The sequence below is a fragment of the Euleptes europaea genome, chromosome 14 (genome assembly GCF_029931775.1).
Source record: "Euleptes europaea isolate rEulEur1 chromosome 14, rEulEur1.hap1, whole genome shotgun sequence".
NCBI classification, from domain to species: Eukaryota; Metazoa; Chordata; class Lepidosauria; order Squamata; family Sphaerodactylidae; genus Euleptes; species Euleptes europaea.
Window position 1 is genome coordinate 15,359,112 of NC_079325.1, and position 25,155 is coordinate 15,384,266.

At 47.1% G+C, this 25,155-nt stretch overlaps 1 protein-coding gene across 1 annotated transcript; it reads left to right on the top strand.

Moving 5' to 3' along the window:
- The first annotated feature begins 17,265 nt into the window (after positions 1–17,265).
- On the top strand, positions 17,266–17,439 carry LOC130486981 (40S ribosomal protein S29-like). Its single transcript, XM_056860301.1, has one exon. The coding sequence runs from the start codon at positions 17,266–17,268 to the stop codon at positions 17,434–17,436; it is 171 nt and encodes a 56-aa protein (XP_056716279.1). The 3' UTR covers positions 17,437–17,439.
- The last annotated feature ends 7,716 nt before the right edge of the window (positions 17,440–25,155 follow it).

Below are 25,155 nucleotides of genomic sequence, written 5' to 3' on the forward strand. Positions count from 1 at the left end.
TGGCTGAGAGCAATCAGGTCTTGCATATTTTGGTGGTGAGAGTCAAAGGCACGTCTAAACAAGCCCTTGAGAAACATCCAAACATAAGACCGTTGAACTTGAGTCCATTCATAAGTTCAGAACAAAGGACCTCCCAGGGCTAAATAAGGACATAGGATTCATCTCACTACAGATACTAGTGTTCTGCCCCCAAGCACTTCCCCTCAGCTCCAATCAAGCTGATTACAATGTGCATTGTACCTTTACATCCTGAATTCCACCTTTACACCTTTTGACTGGGATATAAAGACTCAGAAATCTCCATTCCTACTCATATCTAGTGAAGGGAGCATATACCCCAAAAAATCTTGTTGGTCTCTAAGGAACTAGTGGACTCGAATCTAACTATCTAAACATAAGAACATTTTTGTATAATCATATGTTCTTTTCTGTGGGGGACTGGCAGTGCTGGGTATTTCAATTCACAAAGTCCTTCCCTTCTTGACTGTGAAGCAGCATTTATGAAGCAACTGCAAAACAGACACAGCATAATAAACCCATTACAGATTAAAACTTATCCATAGCTAGGATATGTGTATGCTGTAATTCTGCAGAAGCATTAAAAAAGTCACAGAATGGGATGCCATTTAAACATTCAATTCTCTCGTTTATTGAAGAAAAGCAAGTTTCTATAGTCCTTATGTTTGGGAAAGCATGCTTGGAAGCGTGTGGGCATAGCAGATAAATCTCAGAAGCCAGAGAAATTGCTCTGGGAACGCCTCTGGCTCTACTTTGCATATAGAAAGTCCCAGGAGTCTGTCTGGCATTGCCAGGTACAGCAACTCAGAGGGCCAGGAAAGACCTTCGCTGTTGGAGACCTTGGAACAGCCACGGCCAGCCACAGCCTTGGTATGGAATCGGGATGGCTTGGAAGCACAAAGTCCCACCTGTGTCTGAGGAACAGTCTGCCCAGATCACATACAAAAGGGAGGGGCCGTGGCTCAGTGGTAGAGCATCTGCTTGGCATGCAGAAGGTCCCAGGTTCAATCCCCGGCATCTCCAACTAAAAGGATCTGGCAGTAGATGATGTGAAAGACCTCCACCACCAGCAATCTGGACTACAAGGTCTGTGGGCTGGATCCGGCCCCTTGAGAGCTCTTATCCAGCTTGCAAGCCAGCTGAGGCAGCCGCCACCACCACCACCCCTCAATATGGGTTGGCGAGTCATGGCCCGGCCCGACCAAGTGACATTGTCATATCCAGCCCTCATAATAATTGAGTTCAACATCCCCGGCTTACACCATTCTCTTCTGCTCAATTTTATCCTCACAATAACCGCCCTGTGAGGTAGTCTAGGCTGACAGTGTGTGTCTGGCCCAAGAACACCCAGCAAACTTCCAGGGCAAGGTGGGAATTGGAACATGAGTCTCCCAAATCCGAATCCAACACCATAACCACCACACCACACTGTTCTGTATCAACCCTATAAATGTGTTCTGAGTTTTGATCCCCAACAAAAAGGTCAGTTGTTCCAGTGAATTAGGGCTAATCTACACACAGCAAAGAGGTAGACCAAGACAGTCGAATTCTGCATTTCAGGTAGTAAGTTTGGTGGTGTCATTTGTGAACACTCCCTCCCACTTGAGGAAAAAAATCACTGCAGATAGTCAACTAGCTTTTAAGGGAGAAAAATTTAATGTACAAGTACCAATTCACATGTTACAAAGACCTCCTGCATGTAGCAGTTAGGAACGGCTGACTCTAATCTGGAGAACTGGGTTTGATGCCCCACTCCTCCACATGAGCAGCAGACTCTAATCTGGTGAACCGGGTTGGTTTCCCCCACTCCTCCACAAGAAGCCAGATGGGTGACCTTGGGCTAGTCACAGCTCTCTCAAAACTTTCTCAGCCCCACCTACCTCACAAGGAGTCTGTTGTGGGGAGAGGAAGGGAAGGAGATTGTAAACCGGTTTGATTCTCCTTTAAAAAGGTAGAGAAAGTCGGCATATAAAAACCAACTCTTCTTCACATGGTTGCCATGAGCCCTGCCAATCAAACGTGGTCTGGAGCATACAAAACACAGTTCAGTTTCTCCAGGGGCAAACAGCGGCTCCCCAGAGCCATTTCAGATCACTAAAGGCTTGCAATGCGGCAAGAGAGCCCCCCTGGTCTAAAGGTGTTATTTTCACTCATCCATGATCTTTCGTTTAGTGTGACCCAACCCCATCTGCTTTATAGTCTCTAAATTAAAGATGCCACAGTTGTTATCTGGGGCGGAAACTCTTGTCCTGGAGACACAAGTTGTTATCGCAAAACAACTTTGCTATTTTCAAAACAACTACAATCCTTTGGACTGAACCCTTGCGAAATATTTCCTCCGGGTGAGTGTCCGGAGAACACTAAAATGTTGCTTGTAGATGAAAATCAACAGGTTACAGCAGGAGTGGCAAAGTTTCATGCAGCGGCCTGTGGAATCCATCAGACGCTGCTGAGAACGTCAGTATGCCAATAATTTTAATGGGTAGTATAAATAGTTTGTAATAATTGTGCAAATAACTATTTTACAAATTATTGGTAGAATTGTCCAGTATTTCAGTGTCTTGGAATAAGACCCTGTGTCCTGTTTGGGTCAGTCCATGTTCAGCCACTGCTGATTTCTCAGGCTGGCCAAGTCTGCAGTATCTTTCATGTTCCTTGTTTGTATGCTGCGTTGTGTGGTCCCGATGTAAACTTGTCCACAACTGCAAGGTATACGATATACTCCTGCAGAGGTGAGGGGGTCTCTTTTGTCTTTTGCTGATTGTAGCATCTGTTGTATTTTCTTGGTGGGTTTAAACACTGTTTGTAGGTTATGTTTTTTCAAAAGTTTCTCCATCCTATTTTGTCAGATTGCACAGAGAACCCATTGAAATTCATAAACATCAGCACAACTTTAACAGAAGAGAGTTTAAGAATGAATAAGGCTTGGCTTCCTGTCCTGAAAAACTCCAGACTAAAAAAGACTACAGTCCACAATAGCCATGCAGATTAGTTTTGGATTCCACATGTTAACAGATCACTTCAGGATACAATGGTTCCACATTAACATACCACACCCTCATTAGCACATTATCTTGATACTTACAGGACAATGATTAGCACATTACCTTTGATACTTTAGCAGGACAATGACTCAGCTCAAACCCAAACCCCTTCTGACTATATATTACTCTTCCTACACACTTGACACTGAGAGACACTGTCCTTCAGTGTTACTCCTCTGAAGATGCCTGCCACAGCTGCGGGCGAAACGTCAGGAAAGAAAATACCAAGACCACGTTCACACAACCCGGATAACCTACAAGAACCGATGAACTATTTTACACTTTGTAAAAACCTGCGGGCAGAGTGTAATACTAAGGGTTTCAATAGTAAATTGTGAAGAGCTGTGCTCGTCTGTTTTAATAAAGATTGATTGATTGAGAGGGTGATTGATTTTTGCCCATTCTCCCATCTTATTCCTCCCCACTCCATACTGTTCCTGGGATTCTCCTGCCCCCAAAGAACACATTTTTGGCTGCAGCCACAGTGGGAAGCAAGAGGTTTCCTGCGGGATCCAAACCACCATGTTACTTTTCTAAAGCAATTACTAGTCTTTTTTAAACAACAGTCTAAAAATAAGAACTTACAATGCATAAGACACAGTGATGAAACCAGCATCTTTGTGACACTCTGTGCCTAAGAGCAAGACTGCTGGTTCAGGAAAAGAAAGGCCCACCCAAGGAAGCATCCTGTTTCCTATGGTGGTCAGCCGGATGCCCTCCCCAGTCTGTAAGGAGGAGGAGGAGGAGAGTTGGTTTGTATATGCGGACTTTCTCTACCACTTAAGGTAGAATCAAACCAGCTTACAATCTCCTTCCCTTCCCCACAACAGACACCCTGTGAGGTAGGTGGGGCTGAGAGAGCTCTCAAGAGAGCTGTAACTAGCCCAAGGTCACCCAGCTGGCTTCATGTGTAGGAGGGGGAAAACAGATCCAGTTCACCAGATTAGCCTCCGCTGCTCATGTGGAGGAGTGGGGAATCAAACGCGGTTCTCCAGATCAGAGTCCACCGCTAGAAACCACTGCTCTTAACCACTACACCACACTGGCTTGTCCACTACACCTCACAGACCAAGAAGGCAATACCTCTCATGCAGATAATTCACCCTGCCTCTGAACAACGAGCTCCCATTTAGCCACAATGGCTCATGTGTGTACAGTGCCGTCAAAATTGTTGCAAAGAAGTCCACCCTCCCCACCCCTTCAATTTTTCTAAGAATCCCAAATCTTGCCAGGAGTTAAGGGCTCCACATTTCCTTCAACTCCCAGATAATCCCTCGAGCAGGTCAATAAATCAGAAGCAAGCTCAGGGGCGCCTAATGCTTCTGGATTTCCTCTGACTCTTATGAGGGCACATCTATCTGGTTGTACATTCTGCAACCATCCGAAACCGGATGTTGTGGAGGAAGCAAACACAGGACATTTCAGTAATCTCCCCAAGCCTCTGCCACTCTCTCTGACAGCACATCTGAGCGATCCATAACACACAAAGCTGCCCTGTATAGAGTCAGGCCATTTCATCCATCTACCCCTACTGAGTAGCCCTGACCTGAGTAGCCCAAGCTAGCCTGATCTCATAAGATCTCAGAAGCTATGTTTCGAACCCAGATCTCCCCAGTTCTGCGGAGTTCTTGCAAGAGATCTGCAAGTCCATATGTGGCCTAAGCATTGTCATTTTGATCTTCTGTTGGTATATATTTTCTCAGCCTTTGTAATCTGTCCCAGGCTAGCCCGATCTCGTCAGATCTCAGAAGCTAAGCAGGGTCAGCCCTGGTTAGTATTTGGATGGGAGACCACCACGGAAGTCTAGGGTCACAGTGCAGAGGCAGGCAATGGCAAATCACCTCTCAGCATCTCTTGCCTTGAAAACCCTACTGGGTTGCCATAAGTCGGCTGCGACTTGACAGAACTTTGCACACACAACAACAACGTGTTGCCATCTAAGATTCGAGTTGTGTGTGTTTGTGTGTGTGTGCGCTGTTGCTATTAAAATACGCAGAGCTTTATTAGAGAATGATTGCTAGAATATTTTACAATTTTATCAATTTTAATGTGATAATTTTAACCAGGGGTTGCTTTTATTGACTTTACACCTTTATATGTACAGTCTGTGATTCTGCGGTGCAAAACTATTGTATCGGGGAATTTTGATGTGTTGGCACGTGATTGGTCAGTCAGCCGTTTTAAGAAACTTGACTTGACTGGCCCAAGGCCACCCAGCAGGTTTCATGTGGAGGAGTGGGGAATCGAACCCAGTTCTCCAGATCAGAGTCTGGCTCTATCCCTATTCAGTAAGGAACAGGGATACAGAAAGGATGGTGGAAGTGGTAAGTATAGTCTCTGTGGATCGATGGGAAGAGACTGGTACTCAGTGAAGCATCCAAAGTAGACATGATCCAGCTGGTTTCCCACATACCAGCTTCAAGAATAGAGAGAATCAAGTTTATAACCCCTACCTACTTTATGCCTGAGGGTTTTTGGATTGACTTCGCAGGCACCAATTTCCTTGGCTGCCCAGTCATTAAGTACATATGAACACGATAATAAAAAACACACTTCCTGGGATTGTACAGACTTGGTCCAGAACTAAAATGAAAAATGTGTGTCAATAGTAAAAAAAATAATAATATTTGGACCAAAATATGCTCCCCCAAGAATCAAGACTTTTCCAAAATGGCAAACAATCATTGCAGCTCTGCCATGTGAAAAATGAATGCGGAGAAGCTGCAAGCAAACGTGGATGGTTTCAGAGAAAGCCCCATGTGGTGGAACACTGGGGATGGGAGGAGAAGCAGAAATGCTTTAAAAAGCAACAACCCTGGAAGTATTTCCCAGGAGCTGGGATGGAATGTCCAGTAAAAACTGATTAAAGGTCCCAGAGTATGGGGGAGAAAAACACTCTACAACACTGATAAGAAGAAGAGTTGGTTTCTATATACTGACATTCTCTAAGGGAGACTCAAACCGGTTTACAATCACCTTCCCTTCCCCACAACAGACACCCTGTGAGGTAGGTGGGGCTGAGAGAGTGTGACTAGCCCAAGGTCACCCACCTGGCTTCATGTGTAGGAGTGGCGAAACCAATCCAGCTCACCAGGTTAGCCTCCGCTGCTCATGTGGAGGAGTGGGGAATCAAACCCGGTTCTCCAGATCAGAGCCCACCGCTCCAAACCACTGCTCTTAATGACTACACCACGCTGGCTAGGTAGGGCAGTCTAGCTCAGCGGTTTCTAACCTTTCCAAGTGCTAGGACCCCTTTTTAATGTCAAAAAAATTGCAGACCTCCCCCCCGCATAACAATAGATGTACTACCAGTATCTATTGATTGAGAAAATGTGTGCGTAAAGCGCTGTCAAGTTGCAGCCAGTTTATGGCAACCCCGTAGGGTTTTCAAGGCAAGAGATGAACAGAGGTAGTTTGCCATTGTCTCTGTGTAGCGACCTGGACTTCCTTGGTGGTCTCCCATCCAAATACTAACCAGGGCTGACCCTCTTTAGCTTCCGAGATCAGGCTAGCCTGGGCCATCCAGGGAAGAAAGACTGAGAAAATATATAAAGACAAAATATCAAAATGGCAGTGCTTAGGGCACATATGGACTTACAGACCTCTTGCAAGAACTCCGCCGAACTGGGAAGATCTGGTTTCGAAACTGCACCCAACCATGAAGCCCACTGGGTGATCTTGAATCAATCACTCTCTCTTCCTCAGCCTAACCTACCTCACAGTGTTAGAATTAAACGGAGGAGAGACCTATATATGTCACACTGAGTGCCTGGGAGAAAGGGCAGTATACAAATCAGACAGACGGATTAGGAAAGGACACAGGCTCCTTTAACAAGGGCCAAATCCTGGGCTGTCCTTAACCGCTCACCAGGTATAAGCCTCATCCCGAGACAGGGCCTTCTCTGTGGTGGCTCCCCATCTTCAGAATCCCACACCGGCTGCCTCCCCTGCTGATAATTTGCTACCAGATCAAAACATTCATATTTGAGCTGGCTTTGAATGGAGTTCTTCTCCCGCCAGTTGGCTTCTTTACATCTTCTTAGGTAACTGTATGCTAGCTAAGGGTTTCACACCACTTGGCTTACTAGCATGGTATAGTGGTTAAGAATGGTGGTTTGGAGCGGTGGACTCTGATCTGGAGAACCAGGTTTGATTCCCCATTCCTCCACATGAGCGGCGGAGGCTAATCTGGTGAACTGGGTTTGTTTCCCCACTCCTACACATGAAGCCAGGTGGGTGACCTTGGGCTAGTCACACTCTCTTATAGCTCTCAGCCCCACCTACCTCACAGGGTGTCTGTTGAGGTGGGAGAGGAAGGGAAGGAGACTAAGCCAGTTTGATTCTACCTTAAGTGGGAGAGAAAGTCGACATATAAAAACCAACTCTTCTTCTTCTTACTTACTCCTCAGGTGTATGCTGCTGAACTGTGGGGGTTCTACTGTTTAGTTTTATAGGATTCTTTGTTGTGGTGTGTTTTTTAAAGCAACATTTCACTGTTCGTGCCATGAGACGTCTCAAGCAGTTTTTGCGGCGTATAAATCTCCTAACTCGATAAAAACAACCACCTTGCCAGCCGGCGGTGCCCCTCACAAAAAAACTCCTCCCCAATTTTCACCAGTTTTAGCCACACAGCCCTTTTCTTGTGAATGCAGACGTCAACAAATCGCCTCTCTCCAAAACGTGGTCCTGCCCAAGACACCTTGGCTTCATCCTGGCCGGAAGATCCTTCTCTCCACAGGCAAGCCAGCTATGCCAGACACACTCCAAGGCCATTTATGCATGGGAGGTTTTTGCCTTGGGATTGCCACTCTTTCGATGCACATTTCCCCCATCCAAATTCTCAGAACTCAACAATGGCCATTTCTGCACGGGAGGTTTTGCCTTGGAGGTTTTGCCGCTCTCTGGATGCCCATTTCCCCCCATCTGAGTTCTCAAAACTCTGCCGGGGGGCTTATTGTTGAGTTTTGAGAATTCGGATGGGGCAAATGTGCCTCGAGAGAGCGGCAAATCCAAGGCCAAGCCTCCTATGAAGAATGGCCCCAAAGAGATGCCTCTTCCTGGCTTCCTCTGGCGAGAAGCCAGGAGGGTTTTCTTTCCTGCAGGGGTGGGGGGGGGGTTTGCTGGTCTTGCCCCCAGAGCCAGCTCACCCCCCCTGGCCCCACAGAGCCGGCCTCCCAAGACCCGGCCAGCCCTCTCTCTTTCCGAGCAGATCCCTTCCCCGTGAAATCTGCTCCAAGGAGCCGAGCCGCGAGTGCCAACACATCTCCGACCCGGCAGGCTGCAAAGTGGGGCTTTCGGAGATCGGAGCAGGCGGTGTCTTTTTTTGCAGCCTCGCAATCCCCTTCCCTCCCCCCCACCCCTCGCAGCTCCGAGAAACCAACCAGCCCATATGCCCCTTCCCCGGAGAAGACCCGGAGGAATTTCTTCATGGAAGGTTTTGCCTTGGATTTGTCCCTCTCTAGATGCACCATTTTCCCCCTCTGAATTCTCAAAACTCTGCACGGGGACTTATTGTTGAGTGTTGAGAATATGGATGGGGGGAAAGTGCATGTAAAGAGTGGCAAATCCAAGGCAAAGCCTCCCCTGGAGAAATGGCCCCACGACGCACGGGAGGTTGCGCCGGGGATTCGCCGCTCTCCCCATGCGCACGGCCCCGATCCGAATGCCTATTTTGGAGCCTTCGCATGGGGGAAACGCGCATCTAACGAGCGGCAAAACCTCCCGTGCAGAAATGGTCATACGCGCCCCCCCCCCTCGACCCAACCTCCCCACCACCCTCTGTTCCGCAAGAAACTTCAGCCCCCTTTGCAGAAAGCGGCCAGTTTTTGGAGCCGGGTCGAAAGAAAGAGATCTGGGCCAAAAAAGGAGCATCTCGCCCCCCCCCAAGACCCGCATCCCAGCCGCCGGGGAGGGGAGGGGGAGCGACTCACCCGCCGCCCGCCGCCTGGGTCTCTTGCAGGGCTGCTGCCGCCGCCTGGCCGCTCCGAGGAGAGGAGGGCGGGGAGCCCGAGATCGGGGGCTGCGGGAGGGGTCCCGGCGCCGGCTCGCCTCCCTGCGCCCTCGCCAGGCCGCCCTGCGCCCAGCCGGCCGGGGGAAAGGCAAGCCTGAGCCCCCCAGCCCCGCTCGCCCGCCGCCCTGCCAAGTTCTGGAGGGCCAGGGGGGCTGCGGGCGGAAGGCGGCCCGCCCCTCCCCTCCCCTCCCCTCCCCTCCCCTCCCTTCCCTTCCCTCGGCCACGCGTGCGCGCTGGAGGAGCCGCCGGCCCCGCTCAGCTGGCGCGGGGCGAATCGGGGGGGGGAAGGAGAGGGGAGGGGCGGCCAGCGGCTCTCCAGGGTCTCAGGCAGGGGCCTTGCGCATCACCTGCTTGCCTGGTCCCTTGAACTGGGGATGCCGCTGGGGATTGAACCTGGGACCGACTGCATGGCAAGCAGAGGCTCCACCGCTGAGCCACAGCCCCTCCTCTCAAATGAACACATGAACACATGAAGCTGCCTTCTACTGAATCAGACCCTCGGTGCATCGAAGTCAGCATTGTCTACTCCGACCGGCAGCGGCTCTCCAGGGTCTCAGGCAGAGGTCTTTCGCATCACCTGCTTGCCTGGTCCCTTTCACTGGAGATGCCGGGGACTGAACCTGGGACCATCTGCATGCCAAGTAGATGTTCTACAACTGAGCCATCGACCTTCTCTACGGAGCTGCCTTATACTGAATCAGAGCCTTGGTCCATCAAAGTCAGTATTGTCTACTCTGACCAGCAGTGGCTCTCCAGGGTCTCAGGTAGAGGTCTTTCCCATCACCTGCTTGCCTAGTCCCTTTCACTGGAGATGCCAGGGACTGAACCTGGGACCCTCTGCATGCCAAGTAGATGCTCTACCACTGAGCCACGGCCTCTCCCCTAAAAGGAGCACATGAAGCTGCCTTCTACTGAATCAGCCTCTTGGTCCATCAAAGTCAGTATTGTCTACTCGGACTGGAAGCACCTTTGCAGGTGTTTCACACTGTGTGTGTGTTAAGTGCTGTCAAGTTGCTTCCGATTCATGGCAACCCTATGAATCAATGTCCTCCAAAATGTCCTGTCTTTGACAGCCTTGCTCAGATCTTGCAAACCGAGGGCCCGTGGCTTCCTTTATAGATCCATCTCAGGTTGAGTCTTCCTCTTTTTCTGCTGCCTTCGACTTTTCCTAGCATTATTGTCTTTTCCAGTGACTCTTGTCTTCTCATTACCTGATCCTTTTAACTAAAAACACCAGAGATCAAATCTGAGGCCTTCTGTATTCCACAGAGATGTTCTCCCACTGAGCCACAGCCCAACCCCAAGAAATCAGCAACAGGGAGGTCAAGAAACATACAGCCCCTGACACACCTTTGGAGCAAAGATTATGGTAGAGAACCAGTGTGGTATAGTGGTTAAGAATGGAGGTTTGGAGTGGTGGAGTCTAATCTGGTGAACTGGGTTTGATTCCCCACTCCTCCACATGAAGCCAGCTGGGTGACCTTGAGCTAGTCACAGCTCTCTTAGAGCTCTCTGAGCCTCACCTACCTCACAGGGTGTCTCTTGTGGGGAGGGGAAGGGAAGGTGATTGTAAGCCGGTTTGATTCTTCCTTAAGTGGTAGAGAAAGTTGACATATTAAAAACCAATTCTTCTTCTTCTCCCACTAAACTGCAGCCCATCCCCAAGAAATCAGCAACAGAAAAACAGGGAGGTCAAGACATGTACAGCACTTGACACACCTTTGGAGCAAAGATTATGGTAGATTCAATCCCTGCTGAACAGACGCATGGGCTACGTCACTCCAATTGTGTCTCCATAAAGCCCAGCATCATCTGTGCAGTATTTCCTGATGTAACCCTTGATCTCCTTCTCTAAGCCACTTTGTTCCCCAGATGTTTGGAATTTCAGTATATGAGTCTAAGCAGCTCACTTCCTTTTGAGCGAAATGAAGCAGCCCTGTTGAATGAATGGATCTGGGGGGGATTTTCAAGCAGCAGCAGGCATGCAATCTTTATCTGTAATTGTCACACAATTACTGCCTAGAGAGGAGGAAGGGAAAATGCAGCACTCTAGTCCAGACTCCAGTATTTTTGTTAATGGCATCCGAAAATCATAATGCTGTTCAATAAGCTTAGTAACTGCTCTCCAAACTAATCCCAAATGTCAACATTTGTTTATTGCAAAACACTGAAAAGGAAGATTGTGCTGGCTAACTCACATGACCTTCAGTAGCGAGGGCTACTAAAGAACTGCATGGGTACGTTAATCCTTCTGTTCACATTCTCCTTCCTCTGCCTTATATACTGACAGAGAAACAGCTTCATGAATCTCATGAAATGGCCCCTACCCCATAAGTAGGGTTGCCAGGTCCCTCTCTGCCACTGGCGGGAGGTATTTGGGGCTGAGCCTGAGGAGGGTGGGGTTTGGGGAGAGGAGGGACTTCAATGCCATAGAGTCCCATTGCAAAAGCAGCCATTTTCTCCAGGGGAACTGATCTCTGTTGGCCGGAGATCAGTTGTAATAGCAGGAGATCTCCAGCTAGTACCTGGAGGTTGGGAACCCTACCCATAAGAGCTTGTACTTTCATCAATCCCTTCCTCTTTAAGATGCCACAAGACACTTTTTTATTATAGTAGTACAGACAGAGAGTCAGTGTGGTGTAGGGGTTAAGAGCAGCAGACTCTGATCTGGAGAACCGGGTTCGATTCCCCACTCCTCCACATGAACCCTGCTGGGTGACTTTGGGCCAGTCACAGTTCTTTCAGAACTCTCTTGGCCCACACGGAGGCAGGCAATGGCCAACCACCTCCGGACATCTCTTGCGTTGAAAACAGTCGCCATGAGTCAGCTGTGACTTGACGACACACACTAACACACACAGTACAGGCAGAGAAAGCTGAACATACAGAGCTGCCTTATATCAAAGCTGCCTTATGAGGGGGGCTATCCACCCCCCTCATTCAGCTTCTTTGTCACTTGATCTGAATAAATACTGATCATTCTATTAATAACTTACCCTAATTGTTTTGGGGGTTTACTCATTACTTCAGGCCAAATTCCAGCTGTCACCAAGCAATTCAATATTTCTGGTAGAGGAAGCAGAAGAAGAGTTGGCTTCTATACCCCACTTTTCTCTACCTTTAGGAGTCTACCTTTAGGAGTCTTAAAGTGGCTTACAATCGCCTTCCCTTCCCCTCCACACAACAGACACCTTGTTGGTAGGTGGGGCCGAGAAAGTTCAGAGATAACTGTGACTAGCCCAAGCTCATCCAGCAGGCTTCAAGTGGAGGAGTGGGGAAACAAACCCAGTTCACCAGATTAGAGTCCACCGCTCATGTGGAGGAGAGGGGAATCAAACCCGGTTCTCCAGATTAGAGTCCGCTGTTCTTAACCACTATGCCACACTGGCTTTCATTATGCAAAGTTTGTATCCAAGATATTAGAACAGCAGGATAAGCTTTCAGAAACTATAAAGAAAAGCATCAATCATTCCTAATCACTAACCAGCAGGATGAAGTGGTTAGAGTGTCAGACTAGGATCTAGGAGACCCAAGTTTGAATCCATCTGTTACTGTGAAAGCTTGCTGGATGACCTTGGGCCAATCACACACAGTCTAACCTACCTCACAGGGATGTTGTGAGGATAAAATGGAGAAGAACAATGTTGTAAGCCACTTAGGGTCCCCTCTTGGAAAGAAGAAGAAGGACAAGGAGGAGAAGAAGAAGAGTTGATTTTTATATGCTGACTTTCTCTACCACTTAAGGGAGACTCAAACCAGCTTAAAATCACCTTCCCTTCCCCCCCACAACAGACACCCTGTGAGGTAGGTGGGGCTGAGAGAGCTCTAACAGAGCTGTGACTTGCCCAAGGTCACCCAGCTGGCTCCATGTGTAGGAGTGGGGAAACAAATCCAATTCACCAGATTAGCCTCCGCCGCTCATGTGGAGGAGTGGGGAATCAAACCCGCTTCTCCAGATCAGAGTCCGTCCCTCCAAACCACTGCTCTTAACCACTACACCTTGTTTTGTCCCCCAAAAGCATATCTCTGTCTCTGGTAGGGTAAATAAATGGCTTGGATCAAATGGAAAACCTCCTTTAACAGAAGAGGGAAACTGTTCCCCAGTTCCCTCCTCCCGCTGCAGGGTGTGGGAGGTGATTTGGACCCACTCCATATACAGAAATCCCTTCAGTCATTTAGCACAGAACCCAAGCCAACATTCTTCAGTGAACGCCCATTATTTGCACCAGCCTATTGACTTGACTTAATTTCAGCGCGACGCTGGATCTGTTTTCCTTTGCAAAAACTCATGGGACTTTTAAAAACCCAACATGGTACATCAGCTGGGTTAAAAAAAAAAAAAAACCAGTAGCAAAACAAGTGGATTTCTAGCATTGTTTTATACCCAGATGTTTTTCCCCCAGAAAGAAAACTGTAAGCAGTAAATGGCTATACTTTAGGAACATTGTTTACTAATATGCAAGTGATGTGGCCCAAAAGGATAAAGTTACAGTGTTACCAAACAAAAAGCAATAACAATCAAGGAGCAATTTCTCCCCAGGTTATTTAACAGAATCTCATTACTATCCCATCAGGCACTATGGCCATGTGAAGCTGCCTTATACTGGTAGTAGAGCATTGATCCATCTAATGATGTCTTCTCTGATTAGTTTGGACTTCTCTGGGATCTCAGGCAGAGAAGCGTCCTTCCACGCATGAACTCAGACTTCTCAGATTGGCCAGGGATCCTGGAGGTTTTTTGCCTTCCTCTGGGCATAGAGTAGGGGTCACTGGAAGAGGGGGGGGGAGGTAGTTGTGAAAGTTGTGCATGAGGCTGGACTAGATGACCCTTGAGGTCCCTTCCAGCCCTATGCTTCTATGTTCCTCATCTGGAGGTACCAGGAACTGAACTGGTTCATGCAATGCAGGTACTTTACAGCAATCCACACCCCTCTCCTATTGAGATTATGGGAAACAGGGAAAAATGCTTTGATTTTTAAAAGATTATCATCATCATGAACTAATGCTTTGATTTTTTAAAAGATTATTATTATTTTAGAGGGATGGAAGAAACAATTGGGCATTTGGGTGGGTTTTTTCTTTAATGAGTAATATTTATGCAAGAGCTTCATTTCCCACTTTTTGTGAAAGATAGTTATTTACTTATCGAATTAAGTATTCTGCAATGTCCCTGTGCGGAAGTGCTTTACAGAATGCAAGAAGGCAGGCCCTTCCTTCGAGGAGTTTACAATCTAAAAGGTTTAGCAGTTTCAGTTGCTGTCAGTGTCTTTATAAAATTGTGGCTGCTTATAAAAAAGAAGCAAAAATGCAATGGGAAGCACATTGTAACTCCTAACATCTTTGCTTTGCTTTAAATACATTGGTGTTTTATTTATAAAATATATAACTATAAAAATATTTTGCTGGTCATTTCTTCCTGGGGGTGGGGAGCTGTAATGTATCCCATATACAGGTGTCCAAGACGAGGTAGATATATTGCATAACATTTTGCACTGGAATAAATCACTGCAAGGTGTCATATTGAAGTAAACAGTGCAATCCTAAACAGAATCACACCCTTCTAAGTACTGGAGTACACAGGCTTAGAACGGCATTGCATGTTACGTAGTTGGTTTATGATGGAGGGTGTAGCATTTTCACTCCCACCCCTTATTTTCTATGAGGGGTGGACCCCACATTGGCAAAAGACCAAAGTATGGTTCGCACATCCATGCACACCATGGGGCGGGGTGGCTTAATGACTCACTGTATGTATTTATTGTTGGAATTTCTATCTCAAAAAAGAATGATGTCTCACTACAGGGCTGCGCAAAGCTCTCAGGGCAGCTTGTGATACATCGTAAATCCGAAGTAATGCACCTATTAAAAGGTTAACAATTAAAATTAAAAAATAACTTATGAACAACAGACAGAACCGAACCACAAATAAACAGGGTGCTTCTCAAGACAAGAAGACTTTGTTTCCAAAATGTGCACTGAAATTAAAAAGGATACAGATCACCTCCCCTCAAAAAAAGTTAAAATGGAGCTAGACTATATGCTTCTTTGGGGAAGGATTTTGCTGGTGAGGGTGCCACCACCAAAAAGCCTGTCTCTGCAGACTCTTCTTTGGAGGTCTCCCTTCCAAGTACTGACCCTGCTTAGCTTCTGGGATCGGACGAGATCAGGCTATACTTCCCTCACAAATAGGGAAGATCAGGCTATACTATGCCACCTTCCCTCCTTCCCTTACTGCTTAGGTACATAATACCATTTACTGCTTACTTAACATGTCCAGCTTAAGACTTACATTTGTTCCCAATTTCTGCTTGTTTCAAATTTCTATGAACCTCATCTATCACACTGCTTATTAGGCATTTCATCCTATCGATTGCATTGACTTACTTACACCATGTAATCTGCTTTGAGCCTCAGTGAGAAAGGCAAACCATAAATAGCATTGATAATTAATAAATATTAAGACCCTCTAGAGCTACCCACTGGCCCAGTTAATATTATTCCCCATCTCAACCATAACCACAGTGAGACCAAAAGCAGGAACTTTAGTTGTCAAACCTGTTTGTAATTTTTTTTTTTACAACATGTGCATCTGCAACGATAAGGACTAGAAACTTTATATTTAAAAAAAGATGCTTAACAAAAAGTGTGTGTGCGGTCTAATACAAAAGGGTCCTGAGAAGGCTACAAGCTGATTTGGCTAAACACATTTAGTGAGTTAGAACACACCCATTGAACTTCTCTGGGAGACATTCTTTGGTCTTTTATGCATGGCTATTTCACTCGCTGTCACCCCTCCGACGACTTTGGTTCTTTGTTAGGATTTTGCATGCCCTTTCCAACTATCAGAGGTCGCCTCGCTCTCCCCCTGCATTTCTCCACATTTTGCCCATGTTTTCAGAGACCTGTTTTATCCCGAATTTGAAAACGCGAGCAAAACACTGGGAAACGCAGGGGAAGAGCAATGACCTCTGACGGTTGGAAACACCAGTGGTTCCCAAAGTGGGCATTATCATCCCCTGGGGGGCAGTGGGATTACCTAAGGAGGCACTAAGAGGCAAGGGGGCAGCAGGAGGGCACTAGAGATGGGCTCCTTCAACTGTGTTGTTGGATAGAGTAGGGGGCGCTGGGGTTGAGTTTGTGGAACCAAGGGGGCGGTGGCCTGAAAAGTTTGGGAACCACTGATCAACGCAAAGACCCAAAGTCGTTGGAGGGGTGACCACGAGGGAAACAGCCATGCATAAAAGACCTTTGTTTTTAGTACAAATTCATTCCCCTGAACACTGCTACTTCTGGATAAGTCCCGCAACTGCAGATTTATTGATGCTGGAGCAGAGTTTCTGTTTTGCTGGGAGAGATACACATTTAATTATCCGGGCGGACACTGTGATGCATCCTTCGCTCTGCCAGCCTTCGTGTCAGAGCTTGCCATGAGCTCATAAATCGCGTTGTCAGGTAGGCCTGAAGAGCAGGCAAAGAAGGTCAGCCCTGAACTCCTTGGCCAGAAGCAGGCGAGAGAGGATAGAAGGCTTGACAGGTACGAACGGGCCTCGCGGTGATGAGAAAGTCCAATGAAACCGGTCTCGGTTGAAGCCTTTTAAAGCTCATTTCAGCGCCGAGGGCATTTGGTTCGGGGCTAGCGAACCAAACGGCAAAGTACCACAGAAATATTTCTGCTGGAAGAACTTTGCGGCTGCAAAATCTCTAAAGGCCGAAGAGGCAGACAAGTACTGAGATGCGAGCCCAGGGGCATTTTAAAAACTGGTGAGATTTTCAGGGTAGGAGCTTTCGAGAGTCAAAGCTCCCTCCCTCAGACACGTACCTGCGAGCCCTGGCAGACCTGGTCAGAAAAAGAGGACCGGTGGATGCTTCTACCTGGCATCAGTCCCAGAAGAAGAAAGTAACCAAGCAACCTTGGTGGCAGAGCATATGCTTTGCATAGTATGTTCTTTAGAATTTTCCTTTTTTTAAAGGGGGGGGAATCTGTATGCAAATTATGCAAAGCTTCTTGCTTGCCTTAGGCAAGGTTCCAGACTCAGTCGCTGGCATTGCCGGTTATATTATTTCTTTGCTTAATTTACGCCCTTGCTTTCTCCCCAACAGGGACCTAAAGCAGCTTACATTGTTCTCCTCCATTTTATCCTCACAACAACCCTGTAGGGTAGGATTCCTTTCCCCGCAGACAGCACTGCCGACATGGGCCACCAGCAGCTCTACTGGAGCCACCCCAGGAAGTTCAGGCAGTGGTCACACTCCTGCCATACCTGCTCCAACCGCCATGGCCTGATCCGCAAGTACAGTCTCAACATGTGCCACCAGTGCTTCCGCCAGTACACCAAGGACATTGGCTTCATCAAGCTTGACTGACCCACTGACCGACCAATGGATGCTTGGCAGAGGCGGAAAGTGGCCGCCATAGGCCAGCTGGCGGGGAGGTTAGGGCCTGCCCATCCCCACACACCCCACCCCACTATGGTGTACATAAAGAGGTCGTGAGCAAGGTAAAAAACCCAACAATCCTGTAGGGTAGGGTAGGGTAGGCTAAGAGTATCACCCAGCAAGCTTCCACGGCAGAGTGGGGATTCAAACTTGGGTCTTCCAGATCCTACCCCCACACTCATGAACACATGAAGCTGCCTTATACTGAACCAGACCCTTGGTCCATTAAATTGTCAGTATTGTCCACTCAGACCAGCAGCGGCTCTCCAGGGTCTCAGGTGGAGGTCTTTCACATCACCGACTTGCCTAGTCCCTTTAACTGGAGATGCCGGGGATTAAACCTGGGACGTTCTGCATGCCAAGCAGATGCTCTACACTGAGCTATGGCCCTTCCCACTCCTACCACTACACCATGCCGGCTCTTATAGATGGGTCTGAAATGGCTAGTCTGGTGGGAAAACCCTGCCTGAGACCTCGGAGAGCTACTGCCGGTAAGGGAAAATAGTTCTGGGTTGGTTGCAGCAAAAATCTGACTCACTCCAAGGCAGCTCGTCGGTTTCCATGCATTATGGATCAGATCAGAAGGATACGAGGGAAAGAAAGGCCTGAAGCAAAACAGGAATTGGGAACAGGATTGAAGCGGCGTTGTTACAACACGGCAGGCGAGGCAGCTGGAGCCAGGTGACGCCTCACGGCAAGCAAAGGAATAATGATTCTCAAATCGCTTGACTGGCAAGTGTACTACAAAGGCGCGCACATAACAAATCTCACCTTCGATGCCCTCCCGGTGCTCATAAGCAGCAGACAGATGCAAATCCAGCCACTGCTGGAGATGATTTTTTTCCAAAAGAAAATGGTAATGGCTTGCCAAATGATGTATAATGAACCATCGTGCTCCGACAGTTGTGTAGGCCGGGCTGTCTGCTGCCAAAACAGACTATTTTAACCTGTGTAGACTTTCATATTCCTTATGGCTTTCGTATTAGGATTCCATTTGCCAGGCAAGTTTGTAGCCCTCATGGTCAGAAGCAAAGTTTTGACTGTTCCGGGACAAAAGCATCGAAGCAGAATGAATGAAAGGCCCCTACTGGCCTCTTTTATGAGAAAGCCCCAAATTGCTTTTCTATTGTTGAAAGAGCATTTAAACATTACTTTGAAGGCGGAGGACAGCGTCTCCCACACTCCCACAAGAAACATTGCTAATACAGTTGAATTACAGACATTAAAAATAACTGCATACCCATTATTTGAAAGAGATAGAAATAAGAGGATATTTGAAAAGCTGCAAGGTTTCAGCAGTTAAGAGATCGTGTCAGCAACCCGCAGCAGGTCTACTCAGAATCCAACTCATGTCTATTCAGTGGGGCTTTATTTCATTTATTTATTTCATTCATACCCTGCCTTTCTCCCCAAAACAGCTTGTTCTCTTCTTCTCCGTTTTATCCTCACAACCCTGTAGGGTAGGTTAGAAGAGGAGGAGGAAGAGTTAGTTTTTATACCCTGACTTTCTCTACCTTTAAAGAGTCTCAACCGGCTTACAATCTCCTTCCTTTCCTCTCCCCACAACAGACGCCTTGTGAGGTAGGTGGGGCTGAGAGAGTTCGGAGAGAACTGTGACTAGTCCAAGATCACCCAGCAGCACCCATGTGTAGGAGTGGGGAAACCAACCCAGTTCACCAGATGAGAGTCCGCTGCTCATGAGGAGGAGTGGGGAATCGAACCCGGTTCTCCAGATTGAAAGCGTATGACTGGCCTAGGGTTCACCTGACAAACTTCCAATAGCAGAGTGGGGATTCGAACCTCGGCCTCTCCGATTCTGACACTCTAACCCCAACACCCCAGTTCCAGGAAAGTGTTCTTAGGATTCTGCTGTATGGCTATGTGTTACTAAAAGCCCACTGAGTATTTAGACCTTACTGTTGAGTAAAGGTGTCTAGGATCAGGCTGATTGACCACAACTCACACATTTTGAGCTCTGCACATGGGATAGTGCAGTCTCAGGTTCTGCTGCTGCCCAAGTGGACTGGTTCTTTTCAATGCTGCAGTTGCTCTGCTGTGTAACAGGAGAGTAAAGGCTGACTAAAGTCACTAGGACTTACTCCTGAGTGAACACACAGAGGATCAGGTTACACATATCTTTCCCAATTCTGTTGTAACAGCCCAGCACTGGGGCTTTATGGAGGAAACAGATGTTCAGACTGCAGCCTCCAAGTTAGGTTTTGCATGACTGCCAGCTCGACTCACAAACTGGGAATTCTAGGAAGAGTTAGAAGGTTGGCCTCATCCTCCATGCAACATGCTTTGACCCATTTTATATATAATTTGATTTAGGTAGTCTTTTTTTGATGAGTGATTATTTTAGTCAATCCTGCTATTTTAAAAGGACGGCATATTTTACTACCTGGAAATCCTGAGGTTTGCACATCTGTTCAATCCATTGGGCATGCAAATGTTTTTTTTCTAAAAAAAACCCCACACCTGCTCTTTAAAGTTTCATTTCATACACACCATCTATGGAGGCTGTTCTAACAAGACTCTGCTGCGATCTACTTTAGTATCTCACCTTTTGACACTTTTTTTGCCTAAATTAGAAACAGGAGCACATTTTACCCTTACACCTCACATGAACACACATGAAGCTGCCTTATACTGAATCATACCCTGGGTCCATCAAGGGCAGTATTGTCTGCTCAGACCAGCAGCAGCTCTCCAAGGTCTCAGGCGGAGGTCTTTCACATCACCTACTTGCCCAGTCCCTTTAACTGGAGATGCCGGAGATTGAACCTGGGACCTTCTGCATGCCAAGCAGTTGCTCTACCACTGAGCCACAGCCCTTCGTCAATAGGTTTAAAGTGTAGAGGATTCCCCCCCCCCATTTCCCTTATGGGAGTCACCATTCCAAACATGCCTTGGAACGAGGACTCAGCCAAAGTTGCAACAGGCAGCCTCTTCTGCAGACAAATAATGCATCTCAGTATTGGGATTCAGAGGCTGGTTAGAAGGCAGCGAGGCCAGAGTAGCTGTTCACATAGAAAGGCAGCTGCCTTTGCAAACGAAGCCTGGAGCTCACAGGAACCTTTAATGATTTAATGCAATAATTTCCCATGGCACACAGTCTGGGAATGACTGGTCTAGATTACACAGACTCAGCAGTGTTCTTTCCAAATCCCATGTACCAGATGCTCAGTTCTTGGTTTTTCATCTCTCTTTTTTGCTCTTGCCACAACACATCCTTGTTCTCCTCCCCCTGGCAACCAGCAGCAACCCAGTAAAGAGGTCCTTATTAGGGAGGAGCAGATGGATACTGATGGCCGCTCCTCCATCAACGTCTATAGTTTATAGGCCACACAGCTGAAATCTAATAAATGAGTGTCTTTGGGGCATAATTCAAGATACAGGTTTCAAAATACCGAGATAAAACTGGCTTGCTGAGGTGCTGGGTTTGAATGTGGATCCAGGCAAGTTAGGCTTGCTCTGAACATGCAGCAGAAAGAGCTTATGGTACAGGCTGCACTACTACAGACCGATGGTGAAGGGGTACCTCTTTTGAATGCTCTTTGCATTGGGGGGAAAAAACCCTCCCTGCATGTAAAAATCTAGCACAGCAAGGGCCAGACTTGGAACTACTCTTTCTGATATGTGTGTTTCTTTACAAGTATTTCTTTAATCCCGGGGGCGGGGGTTGGCATTACAAAATAACACCCCTCCCACCTGCAGTCTGAAGGGTTCAGTCCACTCACTTCTTTCTGCTGCCTGCCTACACTGGACTTCAGTCTCTTGCAGTGAATATTCTACTCTGCAGGGCAATCCCTGCTCGAGGCTGAAGCTTCTCACGTTCCCGTTTTGCTTCTCTTTCTTAACTAATCGTTTATTGATTTCTCACATCGATGTGTGTATATATATATGGTTGCTAAACTCCAGGTGAAACCTGGAGATCTCCTGGAATTACAACTGATCTCCAGGTAACAGAGATCAGTTCTCCTGGAGAAAACGGTAGCTTTGGAGAATAATCTCTATGACGTTATACCAGATGAAGTCTCTCTTCTCCCTAAAACCTGCCCTCTCTTGGCTCCCCCCCAAAATCTCTGGGGATTTTCCAACCCAGCGCTGGCTAACATATGCGTATACCACCTTGCAGCCAGAGCCCTCAAGGTGCTTTACAACAGAAGCAACTTCAAAAGGCACCAACTCCTTCATGACATTTGTGACGTTGTGTAACGGGACAGCAAAAGACAGTTCCAAGAGGCAAAATGGCAGGCAGTTCTAGCTGAGCCAATAGAGGAGGGCTCAGGCTATCGTATTTTGGTCACATTATGAGAAGGCAAGAGTCACTAGAAAAGACAGTCATGCTAGGAAAAGTTGAGGGCACCAGGAAAAGAGGAAGACCCAACAAGAGATGGATTGACTCAATAAAGGAAGCCACAGCCCTCCATTTGCAAGATCTGAGCAAGGCTGTCAAAGATAGAACATTTTGGAGGACATTGATTCATAGGGTCGCCATGAGTCGGAAGCAACTTGACGGCACTTAACACACACACACACAGTGCCTCATTTCACTCTTTGCTGCCACAAAGTGGAAAGGATACAGCTAGAGACTTTTACACATGCTGAGAGTTTCCAAGTGTGAGGATACATAAGGGGATCTCTTGGGTCCTTCTGACACCATCCAAGGAATGTTCAACCACACTTACTGGGGCTTGGAAAGGCACACGGGGAGGGGGGGGGCTAGGCATCCTCTACAATACCCTTCAAGATTCAGACTTGCTTGTAGCACCCCTATTTTCCAGCAAGGGATCACTTTGCTAGCTTCATCACTTCCGCGTTATGTGCATCTGAAAAGACCTACAGGAACACCCTGCTGGTCCATCTAGTCTAGCAGGGAGGGAAGGGAGGAAGATCTTGCTGGCTTTCTACCAGCAAGTTGGAGCTATGTAGGATGGAGATTTGGCAGGGATTATGAAATAAGAGCAGCGATATTGGATCAAAATATTGAAGGGTGGCTGATCTCCAGGTGGGGACTGGAGATCTCCTGGAATCCCAACTAATCTCCAGACTACAGAGATCAGTTCCCCTGGAGGAAATGGCTGATTTGGAGGGTGGACTCTCTGGCATTACACCTTGTCGAGGTTCCCCCTGCTTAGGCTCCACCCCCAAATCTCCAGGAAATTCCCAACCCAGAGTTGACCCCCCTAGAATAATGGCCCATTCAGTACAGCATTGTTTCACTCAGTGGCCAGCCAGAGGCTTTTGGAAGGCCTACAAGGAAGACATGGAGGCCAAGGATGAGCGCTTGCAGACCTTTAACTGTAATACCATGTATTCCTGTTGACTTTTGGACATGATCGCTCTTGCCTTGGGAAGTACGCTGTGACTTTTGAGTTATTTTATTTTCATTCTTTGCTATTGACCAACACTCCTGTTATGACTGGATAGTTTTGTTCTTCTGAGAGCCAAGGACATCGCCATGGAATTTCAGATAAGGTTGTCCAGAAGAAAATGAACACTATAAGAGGGGAAACCTTTGAACAAGAAGGAAGGAGAGGCATGGATTCGGGCAAGAGAGACAGAGAGATTTAGGCTAATGCTCAAAAGCTGGATATACATACATCTTCATATTTTTGTCAATAAATAATTTAAAACATGCCTATTTCAGACCCCAACCTTTCAGGTCATAACAAATGTATGCAAATGGAATGGTTCTCCTTCTGCTCATGAGGGTAAAGCAGATATGGCCAAGATAACTAGGCTTCTTTGGCACGGGGACCTTGCTTCTGCTGACGTCAACCCTTCTGAAGGATCATATGCAAAACCCCAGCAGCAATATTCAGAGACTTATTGCCTCTGAGCAAGGAGGCGCCATTTAGTTGCTGTGTCTAGCATGGGGAAGTGGTAGTGATTAAGAGTGGTGGATTCTAATCTGAACCGGGTTTGATTCCCCACTCTTCCACATGAGCGGTGGACTCTAATCTGGAAAACCGGGTTTGTTTCCCCAGTCCTCCACATGAAGCCTGCTGGGTGACCTTGGGCTAATCACAGTTCTCTCCAAACTCTCTCAGCCCCACCTACTTCACAAGGTGTCTGTTGTGGGGAAGGGAAGGTGAGACTCCTTTGAGACTTTGAGACTCCTTAAAGGTAGAGAAAAAGCAGGGTATAAAAACCAACTCTTCTTGTAATGGCCATATAAACCGTTGCTATTTTCAACTATAGGCAAAAAAACCTAAACAATTTCTAAAAATCTGTCATATCCAAGGAATGAGTTCCATAGCTGAAAGAAAAAAATAGGATAAAAAGAACAATGGCAGAGGCTGGATTTAATGGTCAGAGCCTTCATCTCAAATTTCCTCAAAGGGATCAGATTAATTAGCAGGAAAGCCACTCTGGGCTGTCTTGTGACATCTGCTTTGGAGCACATGTATTGCATTTCTGAGCATCTGTGTTAGAAACAGTTGCTTTCAAGCATCATCCACTTCACAGCCTTGTAATTTAATTTTAATTCACACCTTCTCAACAAGACAGTTTTTTTTAAAGCTGGTTACCGCCTGTTGGTTGCCACTCAGCCATTGGCTGAGCTGCTGTGACCTCATCAACCATTCTGAATGCTGATACCCAGTGCAGTTTCTCTGCAGGAAGTGAAAGGTCAGCTTGGATGGGAGAAAAAATTCACACGGGCCAAATCACAGAAGGGGGTTCGTGACATTAATAGGAAGGTTGGTACCAGAGGCTGGAATGCTAAGGACATAAGACAGCTGGGAAGTGGGGTGGAAGGAGGGCAAGAGATGAGGTAGCTGAAGGAAGACTGAAAAAAGTGGTGGACTGGAAGAAGAGAACAAGAAGCAAAGAGAAAGAGGGCCAAAACTGAACAGCGTAGAGACCAAGGAGTCTGGCAAAACCTAAGTATGTCCATCATGACAACAGGAAGGGAGAACACTGAAAATGCAGATGCCAGGAATTGTTGGCCAGCAAAGGATGAGAGATGAGGAAGTAGGGATGGGGGGTATGGTTTTTTGATTGTGAGTCTCGGATATCCTTTTAATCATTCTTAAGGAATTGAAAACTTCGAGAAACTCCAGCGCTGAAACAAATGTGGTTAGTGTCTGCAGTTTGCACCTCCTGGCAAAACACTTCTAAGGAAGAGCACCGGGTAGTCACAGAGGCAGATCTTAATACTTTTTAAAAACATGTCTGACTTTAATTAATAGGCATGAGTCATATTCTGTCTAGACCAGAACCATGTACCCTGATTGGCTGCAGCTCTCCAGGTTCTCAGGCTGAGGTTTAACTTGGCTACTGGAGATTCTTCAACTGAATATAGCTTCAGAGGGTAGCCGTGTTGGTCTAACAAAGGGAGTTTTGACTCACGAAAGCTCATCCCCCCCAAAAAATATTGTTGATCTCTACAGTGCTTCTGGACGCGAATCTGGCTGTTCAACTGAATATGTCAGGGATATCCAAGCAGGCTCCCTGCAAAAGAGGGGGGGAGGGGAGAGAGAGAGAACAGGAAAGAAGAAGAAAACCCAAATGAATAGACATAGCTGTTTATTAATACAAAAATAATAACAACCACAACAGATGGGAAATGCAATCGGAGCCTTACAAAACCATAAAGAAAATATCTTAAAAGACAATGTATAAAATTATCCCTAGGAA

Bases quoted from the DNA above. Each gene is read 5' to 3' on its own strand.
- LOC130486981 (XM_056860301.1), top strand. From the start codon at position 17,266: ATGGGCCACCAGCAGCTCTACTGGAGCCACCCCAGGAAGTTCAGGCAG.